The sequence below is a fragment of the Strix aluco genome, chromosome 13, assembly GCF_031877795.1.
Source record: "Strix aluco isolate bStrAlu1 chromosome 13, bStrAlu1.hap1, whole genome shotgun sequence".
NCBI lineage: Eukaryota > Metazoa > Chordata > Aves > Strigiformes > Strigidae > Strix > Strix aluco.
Genome location: NC_133943.1, coordinates 11,557,534 through 11,578,930, shown reverse-complemented (window position 1 = coordinate 11,578,930; position 21,397 = coordinate 11,557,534). Strand labels below are relative to the sequence as shown.

General features: G+C 43.3%; 1 protein-coding gene and 1 long non-coding RNA gene across 2 annotated transcripts in view; both read left to right on the top strand.

Moving 5' to 3' along the window:
• The first annotated feature begins 2,134 nt into the window (after positions 1-2,134).
• ERGIC1 (endoplasmic reticulum-golgi intermediate compartment 1) overlaps positions 2,135-21,397 on the top strand; it is a 58,853-nt gene continuing 39,590 nt past the window's right edge. Inside the window, exon 1 of the mRNA XM_074838964.1 lies at positions 2,135-2,236. Within this exon, the coding sequence (XP_074695065.1) occupies positions 2,217-2,236 (20 nt within the window). The 5' untranslated portion in view covers positions 2,135-2,216. The remainder of the gene's footprint in view (positions 2,237-21,397) is intronic.
• LOC141929478 (uncharacterized) lies at positions 2,710-5,088 on the top strand. Its single transcript, XR_012625043.1, has 2 exons — positions 2,710-2,760; positions 4,857-5,088. It is a non-coding gene; the product is annotated as an uncharacterized LOC141929478 (long non-coding RNA).

Sequence of the window (21,397 nt, the reverse complement as noted above, 5' to 3'; positions counted from 1 at the left end):
TTGACCTTTCAGTTGCAAATAAAATCTTCAAAATGTGAGCTCTCACTTCGTTGTGTTCTTGAGCCTCGAGCCTGCAAAACAAATGACTCTTCAAGGCCACCTCAAGATTTGTCTACGGTACAAGTGAAGTGCTTTTGTAACCACTTCAGCACTCTCTTGGCTTCTGAGAGAGTTGATGCCTGTGCCCAAGACACTTAATAACAGCTAATGATACCAGGGCCTTGCCAGGAGCCTAGACGAACACTTGGTTGTGTAACTCTAACTTGATAGGCACTGTTTTGTTTTGGGTTTTTCCACTACAGATAGTACCCGCTGGCTATGCCTGTGTAATTGGTTTGACCTCATGAGAGATGAGAATTGTCTCATTAATTTCAGTGGGTTGTTCAGTTTTGGAGCACAATGCAAAGTGCAGCAGGATTTCGTGGCTGATCAGTTAGCAATCTGCTGAATGTGCTTGCACAATGCGATTGGATAATTTAGATATCTGAGATCAAAAAAACCCAATTAAGTATTTTTATCTATTCCCTGGGGGCTCCTGAGGGATTGTGCCCTGTTATCTCATCCTTGGGATTTCTCCAGTTTAGTTTTGAATATTTCCAGCCTGAATTATTCCCTCTTCCTTTGAAAGACTATGTCATTGATTAACAGCTCTGACTCTTTGGTAGTTTTTTTCTCTGCTTGTTTCAATCTGAATTTCTTTTTTTGTTCAGGTATGGGCCTGGTTTCTGGGTGAAAGGAAAAAATGGAAAGATATGGATCTCTAAGTACAGAGATGATGACAGCAGGAGGAAGAAAGCTGCAGAATCAATTAGAAAAGCAGTATGCTGCACACAGCACATTTAGACTGCTGCCCTTTCCCTCTTTCTCTTGCCCTGCTTTTAGGCTTAAAGGCAAGAGTAGTGGTATTTTGTTCCTGCACTGTAATCTAATGTATGTGAGCGACAGCACTTCTTAACGGTCACACTACCTGCAGCAGTCACACAGGGACAGCAGTGGTCACACTACCTGCAGCAAAACGTCCCTGACTGATGCTATTAGCTGGTGACAGTATTAAGGGAAGGACCCGTGGTGGTGTATGGAGCAGTGCGGGATTAGCCACGTGCATTGCATTAAACCTGGCAGGGATGCAGTCAAAAGCACTCAGGCAAAATGGCAAGACTGGGGAAATGTCTTGCCTAAAGAATGGGGAGCTTTTTCCTATTTTAATTCCTTGGCCTCCAATACAACTGCGGAAGGATTTTCCAGAGCAAGTGAAAGAGCCATGCTGGCACCAAGGGAGCTCATCCTCTACCAGGGAGGGGTGCATGTCTCCGTGGTGCAGGGCTGCTCCTCCTTCCTTTATGGGCACTTTGAAGCGCGAGACTTTCCCCACCGTCACTGTGGCTCGACTCCATCTCCAGAGAGAAAAGACCACGCTGCGTTCACAAACATAAGCCGTTACTGCTGCCACGCTGGCAGTGCGAGAGATGCCCAGCCAAACCTGAAGCACGGCACCCACACGAGCCCCCACGCTCCGGCCCGCAGGCCCGGGCAGTGCCGCTGAGGCCGCCCGTGTCTGCAGGCAGCTCGGGATGGCCGCGGAGGAGCCGGCGGACTCCAACGCCAGCCAGCCACGCCGGGCTGAGCCTGCGGGGCCGGGCCGGATCGCCTCGGGCTGCCCCCGAGGCCAGGAGCCCTGGGGCTGTGCGGCAGCGGGTGCTGCCAGGCCTGGACAGCTGCCGAGAAGGCCCGTGGGGCAGCGCCAGGGCCCGCGGGGTGCTGCGGACACCGCGGGGCTCTGCTGAGGGGCCACCGGGGCGAGGGAGCGCTGGCAGGGGCCGGGGGGGGGGGGGGCTGGGGAGACCGCCCCGGGGTGCCGGCAGGGCCCTCGGAGCTGCGGGGCGCCGCAGGCATCGAGAGGGCCCCGCAAAGCTGTGGGGGCCCTCGCGGCTGCGGGGCGGAGGGGACCCCCGGGGCGCTGCCCAGGCGGCGGGCTGGGGCGCGGCGGGCCAGGCGGGGAGCGGCCGCAGCCCTCAGCCCCGCCGCCCCAGCGGCCGCCGCTCCCGCCACTGCCCGTAACCCGGCGGCGGAAGCGGCGGCCGGCTCCAGCCGCCAATGGGCTGGTGCTGCGCGGCGGCGGGGCCCGTCACTTCCTGGCCCTGCAGCCGGCGGCAGCGAGGCGAGAGCCGGGGCCAGGGGCGGCGGGGCCCGCAGCCTGCCCGGCGCCCGCCACCAACATGCCCTTTGACTTCAGGAGGTGAGTGCGGCCGGGCGAGCCGCCCACGGCCCCCGGCCTCGCCCGCCCCTCGGCGGGGCCGCCGCTCCCCGCCCGGCCTCCCCCGGCCCCGCCGCCCCCGGCCGGGGCAAGGCAGCGCGGGCGGCGGTGGGCGCCTCCCGCCCGGGAGCACTCGCCTGTGTGAGGCCGCCCCGCAGCAGCCAGGCGAGGGCCGGGCCTGTGCCCGGCTGCGGGCGAGGTGAAACCCGAGGGAGGAGGGAAAGAGGGAGGGAGGGATGGAAGAAGTAGGTCTGGGCAGGGAAGGGACGTGGGAAATTGGGCGGCTCTGCCCAGCGAGCCGCTGTTATTGTATAACGCTGTTGTGCAAAGCGAAGAGGAGGTGTGTGGAGTTTCGAGCTCCCCCGGGCAGGACGGGTGGAGCAGCGGGGCCTCGTGGGGTGACCGCGGCGGGTGCCGGGGTGAAGGTGCTGGGCCCCTTCTCCTTCCACAGGTCCCCGGGCTCCCAGAGCGGCTTGAGGAGGTCACTCGTTACAGTGTGGCTACCTGTGAGTAAAGCCGTGGATCTGATGGCTAGGAAACAATGTTGTCACCTCCACCTTTGGTTTGGGCATTTCGAGCAGGTGTGAGTTGTGGGATTTGGCCTTTCTGTAGGCCACAGCAGTCAGTTTCAGACACCAAAGCAGAAGCGAAAAAGACCCCTTTGACTCAAATGGAGATGAAATAGCAACTGTGGGTTCATTTTCTTTTTGAGCCATTCCCGAACCAAAGATTTATAACTTTCCAAATTCATAGATGCCATGGGGAAGACACATTGATGAGTTTTGTCATGTAGATTTTACTATAACATTTACATTACAATAAAAAATGCGTATGTTTTTGGAAATTGAGCAATACGGTGGTTGCTTGATGCTTCTCGTGTAGGACCACCATGAACCATACATTTGCATCCCTTTGAGATGACAGGGGAAAATGGTGGTACTGCAGGTTTTTAGTTCTCCCAAACAAAAGTTGTGTATTGTATTTTTGCTGTAATTCTAAATCAGGCCTCTCATTTATACAGGCTAACAGGATCTTGTATGTGATCCATGGGGCACTATTGAACATGGAGGCAGTTGCTTCTGAATGAAAACTTGCTGAAACTGGAAACAGCATCTGCTGGATCATGTGGGATCCGGGGCCCAGAGCCTCGTTTCTGCTTTTGTGTAAAATTTGATAGAAAAATTCTTCTCAGCTTTGGAGACATTCTGCCAGCTGCAAATCCTATTGCCGTCTATTTTCAGACTTGTAAAATACATGAACAGTAAGGGATCCTGGGTTGTGGCTGTCACTTTGTAATAGCAGATAAAATGTTATATCAGATGTCTTTGAAAATGTAATTTTTGTTCGGTCTGAGAATGTGCATGTGGAAACACTGGCTCACCAAGAGTAATCATCTTAAGCGACAGCACTAGTGCTTCACTTTGGAATGGAACAGACATTAAGTAAAGGCTGAGTTGCAGAGTTTGTGTTAATGAGTTACAAAAACATAGAGGCATCAGTTCAGATCTGCATTTTAAAGATTCACGATTGCAAATAACTTTTGTCATTCAGATTGGAGGATTAGAAATAGACACTTCAAAGCACCTTCTCAAATAATGTAAGCTTACTGAAGTTCAGCTTTTCTGCACAGATGAATTTTTAAAAGACTGCAGTTGATAACAAGAACTTTATATTTAAAGGTACAGAGAAACTATTGTTACGCACTGCAAACCACTTTCCTGTTTTAGAAGCACAAACAGAGTTCAGGATGAACATTTTTGCAAAGGTCAGAGACTATTTTTTAGCTGTCGTGGTTTTTGTTCATTGTGCAGTCAGTGGAACAAAATCTGCTGAGGTTGGAAAATTTTACTATCATAGGTAAAGTATGATGCATACATTTAAAAAAATGTACAGTTACTTCCTGACAACTATAGAACATAGAATACAGTGCTTTTAGAGAAATAAGGTTACCACTTGCAGTAAGTTTCTGAATGAAGAAGTGATGTTCTTCATCATGTAAAATGCAGGTTTTTTCTTTCAGAGATTTCAACTGATGTTCTCTTTGGCAGGTACGGTTTGGCACCCTGTCTTCAGCACACACTTTAAAGTGGGTGTTATGCCTATGTATGATTAGAGGGTTGGATTGTTAAGAAACTTTTTAAATTGCCCCTACATATCTTCTAGAGTCCAAAATTCAGAGGTTCCAAGTGGAAAGGCACTGTGTTTTTCTGGAGGCCGTAGATTTCACAGATCTGTGTTGCTAATGCGTCTGAAGAAATCACTGTCCTTAACTGCTCTGCTAGGGCATTTGGGAAGGCAAGTTCTTTTTTTGTTGTATCCTCCCCTCACTTAGAGCTTTATTTTTGATGTTTTAGAGTGGCAGCTAGCATCAGTTGTAGAGAGGGGCATAGTAGACCAGCTAGAAGTTTGAGACTCAAGCTCTGTTTCCACACAAAATAGCTCCGAGAGGAATAGGTTGCCACAGTCTCATCTGGAGAAGATAGAGACACAAATGAGAAGTAATGAAAACAGCCCATGACCAAAAACATCTCTATTCTTCACCACGTAAAAGTCAAAGAAAGCATTTCCATCCATGTGACTAAATCTTTTCCCTGTCTCCTAGACTCTATTTGCCCAGACTGAAGAACCCAAAGTGCTCAAACATGTTTCCTGGAAGTTGTCTCCATGGGTCAGAATCTGAGGCATATTGCTTGGTATCAGATGTGGAAGTAGCTTGTTTTGTTACCTGTGCTTTCTTGTACTGTACTTTTTTTTTTCTATAGGACTTCTGTTCCCTTTGCTAATATAAAATGCATTTAATTTATAAATAAAATAATATTTTCACAGTAAAGTAATTTCAAGTGAATAATAATTATTCTGTCCCAAGTATCTTTAGGGTTTTAATAACACTTAGTAGTTACCTAATGCTCTTCATTTTTCAAAGCATTTCATTCGCACTAATCTCTACAGTCCTGCTGTGATGTTGGTAGGGAACCAAATTTTCAGCTTCCAGATTGGACCTTCAGTGCAGGTCTGTTCAATGCATGTCACAAGACACCAGCCCTCCTACAGAACTACTAAATCAGTTTGTATTTCCGGAAGGCCTGGTTCTTTCTTGTTTTTTAAAACCTATTTGGCTGCAAGAGAGAGACAGATCTTTCCTTGTTGCTTCTCCCCCTGGTTTGTTAGAACTTGTGTCAGCAAAGCAGCTTCATACCTATTTGATTGGGGATTTTGAGTTATATCGCTAGAGCTGAAAGGGTATTTTCCCCCCTTGAGCCTTTAAGACCCAGTGTCACCTGCGTACTTGCAGCATCTGTGGATGGTTAAAATTGTAATTAGATTACACTGTAAGCCTGGGTCATCTTGAATGGTGATTGTGGGCCAGAAGGTTTCTCACATGGTGTGTGATCCAGTTTAGCAGGGAGGCTTAGCTTCAGCAGCGGATGCCAGTGCTGGACGTTAGACTGCTCTGGTGTTGAGAATTACAGAAGTAAAAATGAAGTGACTCCTGTGCCCTGGATGTGGACATGGTAGAGAGAAACGTTGCTGCAAATTCTCTCAAATCTGTTGGCTTTTCTTGACATCTGCTTATTTGCCTAAAAGAGTTACTGATGGGTTTGTAGCAGATACTGAAATTTCTGAACTATTTTGGTAGCTTTAGCTGATTAGACTGAGAAAAACTAAAATACACCACTCTGAAACCAAGTTTTTGTTCTAACTGTGGGCAATTCTCAGTTGTGCCCTGGCCACATTTTTGGCATAGAGTGGCAAATATCTGTGAATCCTTATTTTTACATTTAACTGAGAAATTCAGAATTTATATCCCATGATTAATTATCATGATGTTTTCATTAGGGTGGGGGTTTTTTTGCTTGGTTTTGGGTTTTTTTTTTGGTTTTTTTTGTTACAGCTTGATAACCTGAATGAAGTAACAGGATGTTATACCCGGATTTTGGAGGTCATGGGAAAGGAGCCAGGCTTGGAAGGGATTTAGATTTAAATGCTGATTTAGAGTGGAAGTTCTTTGCAGCAAAGACTCTTATTCCATCTGCACAGTACAACGGGCCCCCACACTCATCTGTTCTTTGGCACATCTGTGATAAATGATACTTTTTACATGGATACTCTGATTCAGATATAAACATTTTTGTTGTTTTGGGACACGGGCAGGTCTTTGCTTCAGTTCCCGTATGTCTTTTTGAAATCAAATTGTCTAATCAACCGAAGCTGACATACTTCCAGTGTTAATGCTTTCAGGAGAGGCAGTATGTTTGGTTTTAATTTAGACCTAAGAGTTGTGTTGGCTAATAGGCAAACTGATGCTCGAGACATCTGACCTGGCACAGTTGCGAAATGAGTGATACAGACTGCTTCAGCAACATCAGGGACGTCTATTTGTCCACCTTCGATTCCTGACCAGATTAGTGAGGGCGAACTGGTAGGTTGTAGGCAATTTGGAGTCTCAGGAGAAAAATCTTTCCCAAACTAAGCAACCCTTTGGACAACAATTTCTCATTTGCTTGTGAGCCTAAGGAAAATAGCTTTATTTTAGTCTTCAGGCTTAAGAAAAGAAGAAGCAAAGCTGTCTTTCATAATCCTACCATTTTTCTTTTGACAGGTTTGTGAGGGTCACGACATAAAATCTTTCTGTAACCCCTCAAATCTCACTTAAACTTGTATGGGATTTGTTCAGCCTGTGTTTGAACAGTTGCCAATTGCTAAGCAGAAATGGTGACTACGTGATATTTTGGCACTGCCTAACAAATATCAAATGTTAGTGGAAATGTACATGTTTCTCAGGAGTTTTAATTTGGAGTCTCAGCCAGCTCTGCGTTTCTCATCGGATCATGATGCTCTGTACTCCATCTACCTGCTTGCTCTCTCCCAGCACATTGTTTAAGTAGCTGCATTAACACACAGTAGTTCGTTTGGCAGAATTACTTGCTGAAATTACTTTAACAAATGAACTCACAGTGCCTCTCCTATAGAAGGTACATGGTGGTGATAGCAGCAGGTAGGTGTGTTCTTGGCTGAAACAGTGCTGGGAGGACAAGAGAGAAGAATAAACAGCTAAGGCCTACTGATACAGCTTCTCCTGATTAGATGAGCTGTGCCTGCTGGTTTGTGCATAGTAATGGCATATCCAAAAAGTTTGCATGTGCTCTGTACTAAGCTGTGCATGGTCATGCTCACTTCCACAGCCATAGATGTTGCCACTCGTACAATGACTTTGTTCAAAATCTTCAATTGTGTATGTGATTGAGCTGGTAGATGTGGCTTCTTAAATTAATGTCTACATTTATGACTAGTAGCTGTAACATTATACACTACATTATAACTAGTATCTGTGTTGGTTAGAAAGTTGCCTCTCTACACTTCGCAGGGACCTGCACTTTTTCTCTCTAGCTACTGAAGCGATACCTGACTGCTTCATAGAGCCTGGTAACTCTGCGAGCGTATTTTCATCTTGAACTGCAGCCACGTCTGGCAAGCGTGTTCCACTTCGCATTGTGCAATGTCGCTGGTAAACAAGCCTTCCAAGTGGTATTGCTGCCACCTTACGTAATTACCAAAGTTGATTTTGGTGCCAGGCAGTACCATGACTAACTTAGTTTCAACAATAGCCCTTTGAGGGCACCTGAGAAATTATTCTGCAGTCACAGCAGCCAGATGGGCAAGTAGAGTTGTTCAGAGGGAGTCTACTGATGTTTATGCCACAAATAACTGATTATATGTAGCATGTATGTGTGTAAATATTTCTTCCTAAGTCTCCCTAATGCATTATTTCTCTTAAAATATAGTTGGAGTAGAAAACGTCCTGAGTAAGTACAGAAGTATTAAGGTCTGGCTTTGTAGGAAAGTTTTATATTGTTTCTTCTGAACTTTAACTGTCCTCCTTTGTTCACTCGTTGATGACACAGATGCTTTCTTCATGCCATCATAGTTCGTCCTGTGAAAATGACTGAATCACACTATAAACAGAGTTGAAGCAATACCACCAGCGTGGACTGAGAAGCTGTGGAAGTTGTTGAGCTTGTATTTTGAAGTGTGCATGTGTATTTTTTAGGCATGCAATTCAAGTGGTGGAGGTGGTGAGAAAAGAATGGTCTTGCAATGAAGGAAGAAATAGTGGAATCATTTGGGATTTTTTGTCTTGTATCCAAGCACAAGCCTTGAAGTATTGTCTTGTATTCCTGCACGGAGCCAGCTGCCCCCAAAATGGAAAACTTCTTCTGCCAAAAAATTAACCACAGTCTTGCCACAATCTACAAAATCTTCCTTGTACTGAAATGAGTATTTCAGTAGCAATCATGGCAGACACACACAAGTAAAGACTGCAGTTGGTTGGACAGTGCGATTCACTGCCTTTGAATTGTGTGTGTTTGGGTGTTTGCTTTTTTGTTTGTTTTTTAAGAATGTTTCCAAATGAGATGTATCTAGTTTAATCCAGAGATGCCAGAAAGATGGGCATTTAATAGAAGAGCCTTCAAAATGCTATGTTAATATGGACAGAAATGTATTACTGCTAACAGGATTTCAGGCAGTCATGGTTGCTTAGTATGTATTTAACAGTCATATCCTAAGGCAGATCACTTGGCTTCCTAATTGCTGTCCATCTCTGTAGACCACTGTATGCTGTGAATAAAGCAGGGTTGGAGAGCCCACTAAAACACCAGTGCAGCCAGTAATGTAGATATGACTGTATTTTCCGATAAAGGAAAAGTCTCGGAGCCTTACTCAGATTCCACATCAGTCTAAATCAGATCTGACCCTACTGAACTGAAATCTGAATCTGGCTGCTGGATTGTAACCAGCTATATCTGGATTTACAAACAGTGGTAAACCTGGTCCCCAGCTACAAGTTGCAGCTCTATCTTGGGTCTGTATCAGTCATGTTTTTCTGGTGGGGTAGCATCAATACAGATGTTTCTTGGAAACTGAGTCAAAACCATGAACTTCACTTGGAAGCCAGATGATTGAGTTGTACTTGCTTGTAGGTAATACAGTTAGTCCTATTTTTTGTTTGCATATGAGTTGTAGAAGCACATACATAAATTCTCATCTCCTTAGATTGGAATATAAATAGGAGAACCTGAGCTGGTTATTCTTAGATTACATACTGAAAAAGTACAATACATCTGAATCCCTGCTGGATGCTCTGGGAAAGGGTATGGCTTTTTTGCCCCTAAATCTTGGTGTATTAAGAATGGCTTTTGTCCTATAGAAATTGCTTTGAAGGAGAAGGAAGGCTTGGTGGTGTGTGTGTACATAGCAGCGACTGCCATTGTCTACTCTCTCAAGTCAGGGTTCTGCTATTCTTAACTTGTTACAGGCAAGTAACAACCCCTTTCTGAGCCTCAGTTACTGATTTGTTTCAAGGGGACTTTGCTTGCTCGCTTCACAGAGCAGTGGCTGAACAGTTTTTTCTTGAAATGGTTTTCTTGGAGTGGTCCAGCATGAGATAGTGAGCCTAACAGATGTCTAGGAGTTTCCCTTATTGATATGGAGAAATCTCTCTGTCATGCAGTAGGGTATGGATTGGCCTGTGTGCTTTTGAGGGAAGCCGTAGGAAGATGGAGCTGTTTTCTTCACACACCCCCACCCCTTTTATTTTTCTTCCCCAGATGTTATATTTGTTCATGGTGTTTTGTACAAATTTCTGATTTGTGTACTGTTCTACTGCAGCTGGGACTTAAACCTTTCAGAAAGCAGCTTCCACAAATAGAATTTACACAGTTGTGATGCTTAGTTAATCTTACCAGATCTTGTTTCAAGGTGTTCAGCAGTACAAGGCAGCGACAGAATTTTAATGTTCTGTGATTCCTAGAAGCTATGGAAAAGGCTATGGTACACCTCTTTTTTTCCATAGTTGTGTCCTGGTTATGCTCTGAGTTGTGTATAGGTAATTTCTTGGCGATCAGAGTCCAACTTTGAATTTTGTTCAGTATCTTCTAGAGATCAGGACTTTGAGTCAGTGGGGAGGGCTGAGGAGCTGGCTACTGAGGCCAGTAGCAGTGAGAATACTGGGAACCAGCAGCTGTGGGCAGCATGATGGAGCTGGAGGAACATGGCAGGAGGTAGAGGAACCCTGAGCTGGTAGGTCTTGATTGGGAAAGTGAGAAATGTTCAGGGCTGGGGGACTCACAAAGGAGGGATGGGGTGAGGGATGGCACTGGAGTGTCTGGGGGATGTGATAGTGGGAGGCGCTGGGGTGTGCTGGGGAGCTGCAAGAGAAAGGATCTCTGAGCCTAAGGGAATGAAGGCTTCCGGACAGGAAGGGTTACAGTCTGCTTATGACTTTCAAGTATCTGAACAATTTACTTTGGGGAGCAGCCATATCTGTTTGATGGTGTTCCCTGTTCTCTCTGCTTCCATTGCCTCTTTCTGATCTCCAGAATACGGTACTACCACTCAGAAGTACAATCGCTCTTGCTTACAGTCCAGTGAAGAGCTAGATCCCTTTAAATACCAGTCCCCTTACTCAAACATTTTTTTCTTCATGATGCTTTTCTCCTGTTTTGATGAAGCAGAGTGTAGTTTGCTCACTTTATTAAAAATACCTTTCTCTTCCATCCTTCATTTTGACACGTGCTTCACTGCCTAAAAGGAAATAAAATGCTTGCTGGCAACACTCCACCATTGAGTATTTGAGATTATAAATACTCTCCTCCTTTGAAATATGTTTGAGCCTAACATTTTATTTTGAAAAAAACGTGATGGACCGTTTCCTCTCTTCCATTCTTCAGTGCCACCTAAAATAGTTTGCAATTTTGGCGTATTTCAGCAATAGCAATTGCTGTGTATTCCTGGGCAACAGAGAACAATCTTCTTACGCACTGAAAGAGCACAAAACTTAGAACATAGTTGACGAAAAGGTGTTATGCAGGACAGCACAATGGAGTCAGGGAGGCTGGCAGAAGGAAGAAAACAGGAGAACTGGCTCCTTGGAAAGAAATCAATTTAAACAGGAGCAGGATGTATTCGTTTTTTGTGCCCTCTTTCTGCAAGTATTGTGGGGATTCATAGTCTTTTGTCCTAGAAATAAATGGGTTTGGTTTTTTTCTATACAAATCCTGTACCTGCTAAGTAACTGACAGACCAGATGACATAATGCTGCAGGGGCTGATGCCTCTGACATTCTCTCAGCCCCTTTCCCTAAATGTACAGTTACCCAAAGGCTGGATTATATAATTAATGACAGTCCTCCTGGCTAACCTTGTTTTCTTGTTCTCAGTACTCCTCCTTGTTTCAGAAACTTCCTCTGTTAGTTTCATTATGTTCTTGGAACTAGAATTAAGAGGGAGGAGCTGGCTGGCAAGGAAACCTATTCCTACATTTCACTCCTGGGCTTAAAAGTTTGGAGAGTCAGCAGGTCAAAAAAAAAAAATATTTGGATGATCATGCTTTGAAAACTGATGTGAGTGAAAAGTGAGTCATACAGAATTTGAAAATTGCAGTCTTCACCTGCTTGCAGTACAGATAAACTAGTTTAAAACTACATTAGCCCCTCCACCTCCTTGGCTGGTCTGTCACATATCACAGCATGCTCACAGTAGTTCAGGATTAAACAGTTTTGAAGCCTTGAGAGTTTGTCCATTGAAGCTCAGCTTCTGCAGTATGTCTGCTAGTATCCTATTGTGTGTAAATGAGGACTAGCTGATTACTTAATGATGTTTGTATATTATCTGCTGTTACGCAGTTGTTAATCTTATAAAATGTGTTAATAACTGCTTGGTATTTACAAGCATTGGTTTATTAGTACTGCTTTGAATCTGTATTTGCATCTCGAACTCGTGTTCAGGGCCAAGCTTTGGTATTTGTATATTCAGTGTTTACTTTCCATGTGAAACTGAGATTAACAGAATCACTTATTTTACTTTCCACATGCTTCAAAGTTTGTGTCCCAATTCACAAAACCATTCCTGATCAATTGTTTATAAACATGCGCTCTAGGTACAACTCTTACTGAACCAAAGCTTAGCTCTTGCAGTGCACATCCAGTTTGTTTCCATAAGCCCATCTTCCTGCAGCTTTCCTTCTACAGACCTTCAAACAAGTTGGAACTTTGGTCAGTAATATTTCATGTATTTGCACTTTTTAATCTGTAGATTTAAATGTGCTTGATGAAAGGTGGGCAAATGTTACCAGGTGCCACTCTGCAAAATGAAGAAGCCGAAGAAGAAAGATTAATTGACTGGAACAGAAATTACAGTGAGTCAGCGCTGGGAGCAGAACAAAATTCAGGTCTGCTGGCTCCTACTGCTGCATCCCATCTGCGGGATCGCAGCATGGCTGTCCCAGAAGCTGTCCTGAGCTGCTCTCTGTACATTATGTTCTCCTCTGCCAGCAGACAGGAAACACAGAAATTTCATTTAGACAAAGAATTAATAATCACAGAATGAAATACTCAGAGTCAGTATTTTCTTCACCTGCTGCTGACTTCCTGCCATTGTTTTCCCACTCTGTAAAACAGGGTGGTAGATTTCACCTAGTCTGTTGGAAGAAGAGTTATTACTTTTTATCTGTGCTGGATTGTGTAGGAGCTGTGTTCTTGCAGAGTTGTCAGAGCACGCGCTTGCCTTTGGATGGGAAGAAAAGCAGCATGATCTAAAGAAAGGATTTCAGAATGAAATCTTGAACTAATATGTCTCCATAACCATAGGAGAAGTAGTGCTTCCTATAAATGTATAGAGGAAGGTGTTTAGAATAAGGCACATTTATTTCCTTCGGACCGTTAGAGTGAATTTACTGGTGTGTAGAAATTCTTCTTTCTTTGATAGATCTGTGGAATAAAATTCTGGATTTTTGTCCAGCACAGCTGCAGCAAGGACTGTAAGAAGTTGAAAATGCATAGGGAGTTGGAAGTCACTGCTTTTTTAAAGTAAGAGAGGTTTTACTTAAAAAGACATGCTTTTCTTGATGTTTCCCCAAAACCAAAACAAAATAATACAATATAATCAGTTCTGACAGAACTACTACTCTTTAAATCTTGTCATTTGACTTTAATGCTCTTTCCAGTGTCTCTGAGAGAAAGAGACGCTCTTGCATTCTGACATTACATTGGAGGGAACATGGTGGTTCAGATACCTTGCCTCTCTCTGTCATTTAGAGGTCTCTAGCCCTCTTACTTAGGGGTTGCATCTTCTCTCAAGCCCATGCTTTCCTAGTTTAGGGACTTGCTCCAAACTGCTAGTCAGACCAGATCTGACTTTTTTTTTGTAGTAGTAGTTTTCAAGCACCTGGGGTACATAATCCAGCCCACAAAATTGCTGAGTAGTCTCCTGTGTCACCTGCCCAGCTGTCTGCTTATTCCTCTCTTCTCTCCCAGGGGAGTCTGATAATGTCAAACCCCTCTCAGGGTCACTAGTCAGAGGGGAGTCTTGCCCCACTTGTTCCTTTATCATCGTTGTCCCAGATACTAACTGTTCTCCAGGGCCATCATCTTTACTGTTTTGATTATTTCAAATATTCTGTCGTTAGGCACATGGAATGGGGTAACTGGTCTTTCAGGCCATCTCTGCATACCCTAGGAGTCAGCCTGCTGTTACACTGTTGAATAAAATCAACAAGTAAAGAGGTTAATCTTTCTCTCTCTGGTCTTAATCACAGTAGTTGTAGGTATGATTTTAACTACTGTGAACAATAAAAGTCTCCCCAACAACTTCAAACAGGTGCCTGGGATTTTATTTTTATTTTTTAAGTAGATGGTCTTTTGTTAATCAAAAGAGCACTGTGTGTGCAAACCTGACTCAGTTGTGCTGTTTGTTCTACCTTTACATTTCCCTCAGCTTGAACAGTCACATTGAAAACTAAATTGGTGTTTTCAGATTTATCCATTATACAAAAGTAACAGCTTTGCTTTTAAAGATCTTACTGTGTCTGATGGGCTTCACAGGAGGGAACAAAGAAAGGTACGCTCTGTTTTAGGTGTACCTGTCTGCATTTAGTGGAGTGAGGGCTAGTATAAGCCTGCTTGTTTTTATTTGGAGTTAAATGGCCTCTGAAGAGGTTAAAAGCTACTTAGGGCTGAGTGCCTGATGGCTTGTGCTGCTCAGTTGGTGTGGCTGGCCTGCTCCTACTGCCCAGCCTTCAAAGGCTGTTAAGGCAGCTTTATTGACAAAGCAGGGATGAATTGTCCCAAAGTCATTATTTGAGAGCAGTGACCCGAAGAAACAGAGGAACAGTTGCTGCCTGTTAAACAAGCTCTTAGCTAAGTGATTTGATTTTTTTTGTTTAAAATCTTTTGTTCTTCTAGTAGCACTGGAGTGTTCTATATACCTTCCTAGTTTCTTTTAGTTTTTCTATCACCTTGTAATCTCTTTTTTTTTTTTTTTAAATTTCTTTCTCAATTAAAGAAGCACTGAGACATAAGGTTCTGGGGCAGCAATTTCTTCCCTTCTTAGTCTAGTAGCTACAGCCTGAGAATCTGTTTTACTTCATATTTGTGTTGTGGAGTATGAGGAGTGCCAGTTACTGTGCACTGTTCCAGTGGGTGCTCTCTGTAAGCCAGCTGTTTTGCTGGAATTGCTTCATGAAACCTCTAAAACATGTTGGTGAACACAGACCCTGCAGTACCTTAAGCTGTTGGGCAGGCAGGTTTTCTCTTATGCACTTTGTACTTCTGATTAAGCTTTGGTTAGATGATGGACACCTCTTTGCCTGAGCAGTCAGCAGATCACAAAGCTCTAAATGCTCCCTGACACAAAACAGCATGCCTTTGGTGGGAAGATTTCTCTAGAAATACCACTGTGTACTAAGGAAGGGCGTTTCCCTTTTTGCCATTAGTCTCCAGCCTGAATGATCTTGCTCTGACAACAGTCTCTCCATAGCTTCCTTTTGATTCCATGAATTCACATAGAAGATATTCAATATGGCCTCTTTTTTCTTTTTTTTTCTTTTTTTTTTTTCCTTCTGCCTCCAAGCTACACTGATTTTGGGGGGCAGAAGACACCTTTTGAGACAGAGATGGTGATTAAATTCTGATCTCCCCTTTGTAACACCAATCTCCACTAAAGTTTTCCTGGAGAGAGAAAATGGAATCTATTATTTGTGCAGTCATCTATGAATGTCAGATGGACTTAATCCAATTTATATTTATCAGGATAGACTTTCTTCCTGCTTCCTGTGTCCTTCTTATAATGATAAAGCATTCTATGCAAAGTGAATTGCTGGATTCCCAACTGTAAGTGGTATCTCTGCTAGGAGCCTTAATAGCAGCAGGTATTGAATGAATCATAGTCCATAAACTCTTCTGCTGTCTCTGGGGATACTTCTTCCAGAGGTGGTAGCAGCAGTAATACGAGAAAAGAAAGTTGTGTGGTAGCCCATGCTGTGGACTGGTTGAAAACTCTTCAGAGCCCTTGTTCCAGATCATTTCAGGTGCACTTAAACATGTTTCCTGAAGTGGGGTTGAGGTTGCTCATTCTCCTCTCCCCACTTCACACCTGCCTTCGTTTCCTGAACTGCTAATGCACCTCTTCTGTTGTGAAATGACAAACTTAAAAATAGATACAGTTATACAAATCTTGTGGGAAGAGTTGGTTGTCTGTCTCTGCATCAGATCTATAGCTCCTGTGGGGAGCCAAATAAAAGTGCTCTCTGAATCATATATCTGTAATACAACAATGTAACATAAATGTTCGGGGAGGCAGATAGGAAACAGTAAGAGGAAGAACAGAAGTGTGTAGAGTGACAAATCCCAAGGTTATGTCCTTGTCTCCAGGGAAGATTAATCCTTCTCAAAGTTAAGGATGGTTCATCTCTTCAATGGCAGCTGAATAGAAATTGTTAGTTGGCTGGATTCACTGATGTCTACATGAAGTAATTAAAGAGTCAGGTGTAATTTAGACAGATGTGGCCTAAAAATGAATTTATTAAGAATGTCTAAATGCTAGATGCTCTCAACGAAGAGAAGACACTAGATGTTTTCTAACCTGTTATCAGACAGAGCTTCCTCAAGATGACTCTTATCAAAGATGAAATGGGTGCTGGCATAGGCTTGACTGTCCAAGGTTGTGTTTGACAGCTGCCTTGCTCTTTGTGTACCTTCCATGGTGCATGTAGTTTTCATCAAAAGCAGTCCAGAATAGTTGTTTTGAATGAATGCATGTTCCTAGAAATGCACCATGCAGCAATTTTTCTACCTACCTGAAAAAGAAACGCAGTATAATTAACAAATAGAGCAGTTTATCTTTTTTTGACAAGAAGCACCTTTTTTTTTTTAAGAATGAGTTTCTTAAAACTTAACGTGTCTACTTTGCATGGGATACCTCTGCGTCATTATGTTTCTTCAACGTGGCAAGTACAGTATGTAATGGCAGAAATTCTCTCTTCCACGTTGTAACTCCATTTACTGGTGAGTACATAATGAATGGACTTTGTAAGGAACAGGCAAGCTCTTTGTTACATTAGTCAGGAATTGGGGGGGGGGTGTGGAGAAATACTGACATCATGCCTTCTCAAATTCTTGATATTTGAGGCCTGCAGCCATACTCTGATCCACTTGTCTTTGGTTTGCAAGAAGAACTTGACAGATGGGAAAACCCAGCAGCAATATTGCACTTGAATGTTATCTCCAGTTTGCAGGAGCTGTGCTCCTTGCTGTTAAACTGGCTACGGGCATTACCAGCACATGAGCAGAAGCAGAAGGGGAAACAAGTTTTGAAAACTGCTTTAACTGTGCAGTGGCAAGGAAACATTTCTTGTATGAAATAGTTCTTAAGAGGCCAGCCTAATCTTGTTTCACTTTGTAGAGCAGAGAGCTTGGCCTACAAATTCGGTGTTAGCTGGCATGCCAGGTTTTAGAGCCTGCTTTCTTGGTGTATGAAGGGTCAGTGGTTTTACTGTGACACAGTCGTGTTTTTGAAAAGGTTCTGAAAAGACTGATTTATTCCTTCTTTCAGACTTAGGTGCCTATCTTGGGAGTGAATTAACACGTATGGCAGATATGTAAATATTGTGTGAGAAGAGGGAGTCTCAACAAATCTGAGTGATACAGCCCGTATCAATGCCCCACAGCCTCCCACTGAAGTGCCGGCTGCCACTGAAGACAGGGTTATTTATTATTTCTTTGTACCTTTGTGCTGTGATTTAAACTTGAGCCCGTGACCAAGGGCTTTTGTTGATCCAGGAGGCCATCTCAGCTTGGGAAGGTGTATTATTCTTCATTTCTTCAGACAGCCAAGCTGTCCCTCTCTGTATGTGTCATAGATGCCTTGCCTTTCTCTTTTTCAATCTGCAGCCCCTCTGTTTCTCAGAGCAGTTGTGCTTCTTACTAAGATAGAAGCAATCAGGGATGGAGTTTTTGCCAACCCTAAAAGTCCTTTGGGACAGTTTGAGCTTCAAGGCTTCACCAATTGGCTTTTTCTTGTCTGGGTTTTCCCCTGTATCTTGGAAACCCTAGGGACATCTCTCCCACACCCTTTTCCTTCTCTTTCATAGACTGGTATCTGGTAGATTATGGTGGAGATGCTGCTCCCTACTCATAACGAATGAGCACTTGTCCAGCACTGGGTCTCCAGCATGCAGCATGTTGGAATACAAACACTGGCTCCACAGTTCTCCAAATTTCTTGTTGCAGTAACAACATAAATCTTTATAGTATTTTCAAAGTTAACTTTTTCTATCTGTACTCGATAACTCCACCTTTGTATAGTTTAGTCAAATCTGCTGCAGAATTGTCAGTTGTTTGGCTAACTTAACAGTGAAGTTACGTTTCTGCTGTTAAATGTGTTCTTGCAAGTCACTTCAAGTAGAGTTAGTTGTTAATGAAGCAAATTGGTTCAGCAGCACCAAGCCGTCTCTTTTTTCAAAGAGATCTCAAAGCTACTGATGTATAATACAATTAAAGTAGTTGTTCACTGTGCACTGGACTCGTTATTGAGAGTGAGTAATGTCACCGGGAATTAGTGACCTCAACTTCAAATGTTGTATCTGCTGAAAAACAGATGCCACTTCTAAAAGCTGGTTAATATGGGAGGTGGAGAATCAAGCGTTGTTTCAACACCCACATTCTTCTGTGTGAATCACAGACGTGGACCCTTGCTGCTAAGACAAGATGACATGATGTATTTATACCACCATTGACCTGCTAAAGGTGGAATGTCAGCCATGATATTGATTTTTTTAATTTTTTCTTAATCACCTTTGACATCAGAAATGTAATTTGCTGTAATGAATGATTGTGTGCTCTAACCACCATCCCCTTTCAGTACGTGCTGTAGAAGTACCTACGATAGAGCCAGTATGCTTCAAAAAGAAGACTAATGTTTAAATATTCAGTTCTTCTGGGGAAAACATAATCTGTCTGAAGAACAAAAATGTTTTTCCCCTGTCTGTGAGCATTAAAGTTAAATTTCTGAATCATCTGAGGAGTGAAAAGGGATGAAAACTAATCTGTTGGCTGCTGACTTAACGGTGCCCAAGTTCTGTTCTGTGACCAAGTGCCACATGTGAATGTGTTGCACTTTTGCTTGGCTGCTTGATTAACTGGAATCCAAAATACAGTCTGAGAGCTGCAGAACAATCTTTTCCTTGTCCCTTAGTTGAATCAGTAAAACCAGACCTTGCAGAAGGGTAAGTGAAAACATGCCACTGCTGCTTGCCCCAGAGTTGTGTTTCAGTGCTCCACAGACAGAGCTAAAGCATCTGCTGGCTCTTTACAGTGACTCCACGCAGTGAGTCAGTAGTGTAGGGAGATTTATAAGCTGTGCTCTGAATGTCTGCCCCAGGTGACATGGCCAGTGCATTGCTCCTTTGGTTGTGCCAGGGAGGGGTGGGCACACTTGAGGGGTGCAACAAATGCTGTAAACTGAAGGAGAAATTAGTGTTCTTCTTTCTCTGATGTGAACTCCTTTAGGTATCAATTTCCCTTTGCTACAAGACATTCAAATTTAACCACTGTCTAGTTAGTTCTACTTCCAAGTATTATTTTTTTTAATTGCGTCAAGTTCTTTGCTTCTTGCTCAGGAAAAAGGTAACAGCATTTTACAGAGATGTTACTGTAGTATTTTACTGAAGCTCTTCTCAGGCTCCAAAGATGTTGGAGAGGATTTCTCTGTTCGGAGGGGTGATAATCTTCAGTGAACTAATGTATTTATTACTTCATTTCCTGAAATATTTCAGATCCAGACTTGAAACTGTTCAGGTGTATATAAAGCACGCCCTGGCAGGAAGCCCTGCCCGTAGCAGCTCCTGCTGAGGGAGTGAGCTCATCCCCATTCTCAGGGCAGGCATTTGAAGTATCTACTCTAGAAAAAAAATGCAGTGTTTAGGTAGATATTTTCTGCCCTCCCTGTCATCCATCTTGCCCTGTCGATCAGATAGATTTGAAAGGAAAGTCAGGAATCACCCCGGGGCTGATGATGTCAACTTGGCTTCTTCTGTTGGGTTTGACCCACCATTGCCTCTGCATAGCCAGCCTTGGACATGATTGTTTGTGGCTGTCCCACTCAGATGAGCACTACTGCCGCTGGCTCTGGCTTGTTAAACACTTTGTTGCTTTCTGTGGCTCTAGGTGATCCTGAAAAGTGAACATGAAGAGCATATATTTCTGTCTGAAGAAAAAAATTTTGGATAGCAACAGCCCATATTAGTCTAAATATAGCTTTTGAAGTCCTTCTAATACTTACTGGCACTTGAAATCTGCCATCCTTTTGTTTGGCTCCACAGAGGTGTACCCATCTGCAATTTTACCTCCCTGTGCACTTGTCCAACTGCAATGAGACCAAACATGCAATTTCTATATTTCTGAGAGGACTGTTGCACACCTGTTCCTCAGGCAGCTGGAATTCTGATTTAGACCTGGCTTAATCTTGCTAAGGTTTGTGAATTCTCTGTTTGAACCTATTTAGGAACGATCCTTGTGCTGCTCTTCTTTACAATGCTGTTTTACGAGTTTGTTGACATTCCTGCCAGGAAGGTGAGAAATTTTTTTTTTTTTGTTACGTCCTTTCAGCATCGGATTGAGAAAAAAGTATTGTAGCATTCCCTCATGTTAGTTATGAAGTTTGGTTCCTGCAAAACTCTGACATTGCCAAACACCTTTTTTTTATTTCTTTGTTTGCAACCATGATCTTCATTGAAAGAAATTACAATAGATACACTAGATGTGTCAGGAAATTCCTTTGTTATCCTGATGACAGCTTGGTTCTGTCTTTAGCCTTATACTCTGGTATTTCAAGGTCCAGTCTTCCCTTTATGAGGATACATATGACCTGGAGGAAGAACTTTCCTAGCAGAAAGTTTGTTGTTTCCACTCTGCATCTATGTCAGTTGATTAACTCAAAGATATTACTTCACCTTACAAGTCTTGCCTTTCTGAGCAAAGGAAGAAAGTTGCCAAAAGCTATATATAAAAGATGTGCTGGCTGTCCTGTGGAAACTGTATGTGTGCATGCTTTCTAAGTGTAAAGTAATGTATCCTTGCGTGAAAGCAGGGTAAACTGCTGCACAGTACTGCAGGTTAAGAGAGTTCACTTAGCAGTTACTGTGAGGTGGTGAATATGCTGTAAACATACACCCTGGTTTCTCATGGTTGTTTAGGATATGACTACAGGACTATCAAAGTGGATATTCACAGTGTAGTACAGTGTGTCTCGCTGTGTTATGAGCTGGCCTGTATAACCTTTCTGAGCATTCAGTCTTCCTCCAGTGTTAGTAATATCTTCCACTGCCTTGGATGTACCAGTATCAGAAATTTGTAAGGCAGCTTTTGCAATATATAGAGCACGAGGTTCCTCTCTGTTCCCAGGGTACAAATACTCTTCTAAGTGACCAATGCCTCAGGAACCTGGAGGCTTATTGGAATTTTTACTGCAGGTGCTTGCAGGAACATTGACCTGAGGGCAAGTAAAACCTGTTCCCCTTTACCATACATACAACTCCATGGCCTCCTCCCTCATAGCTACAAATCATCTGTGATGTCTAATCCTTATTCTTTTCTCCTCCAAGGACAGTGTAAGTGATCCCTTGAAATTGCTTTGAGCTCTGTGACATAGACAAGAAGCCAGTGGCAAAAGGAGAAGGGTTTGTCTAGTGGAGTCTACAAGTAAATCATATTTTTAACCCTTAGGTCTGATGGGAGCTATGGCTTTCACAAATCTCTGATTTCTTGGGGCTTAGGGTCTCCTGTTACAGTAACTCTTGTCAACTTCATGGATT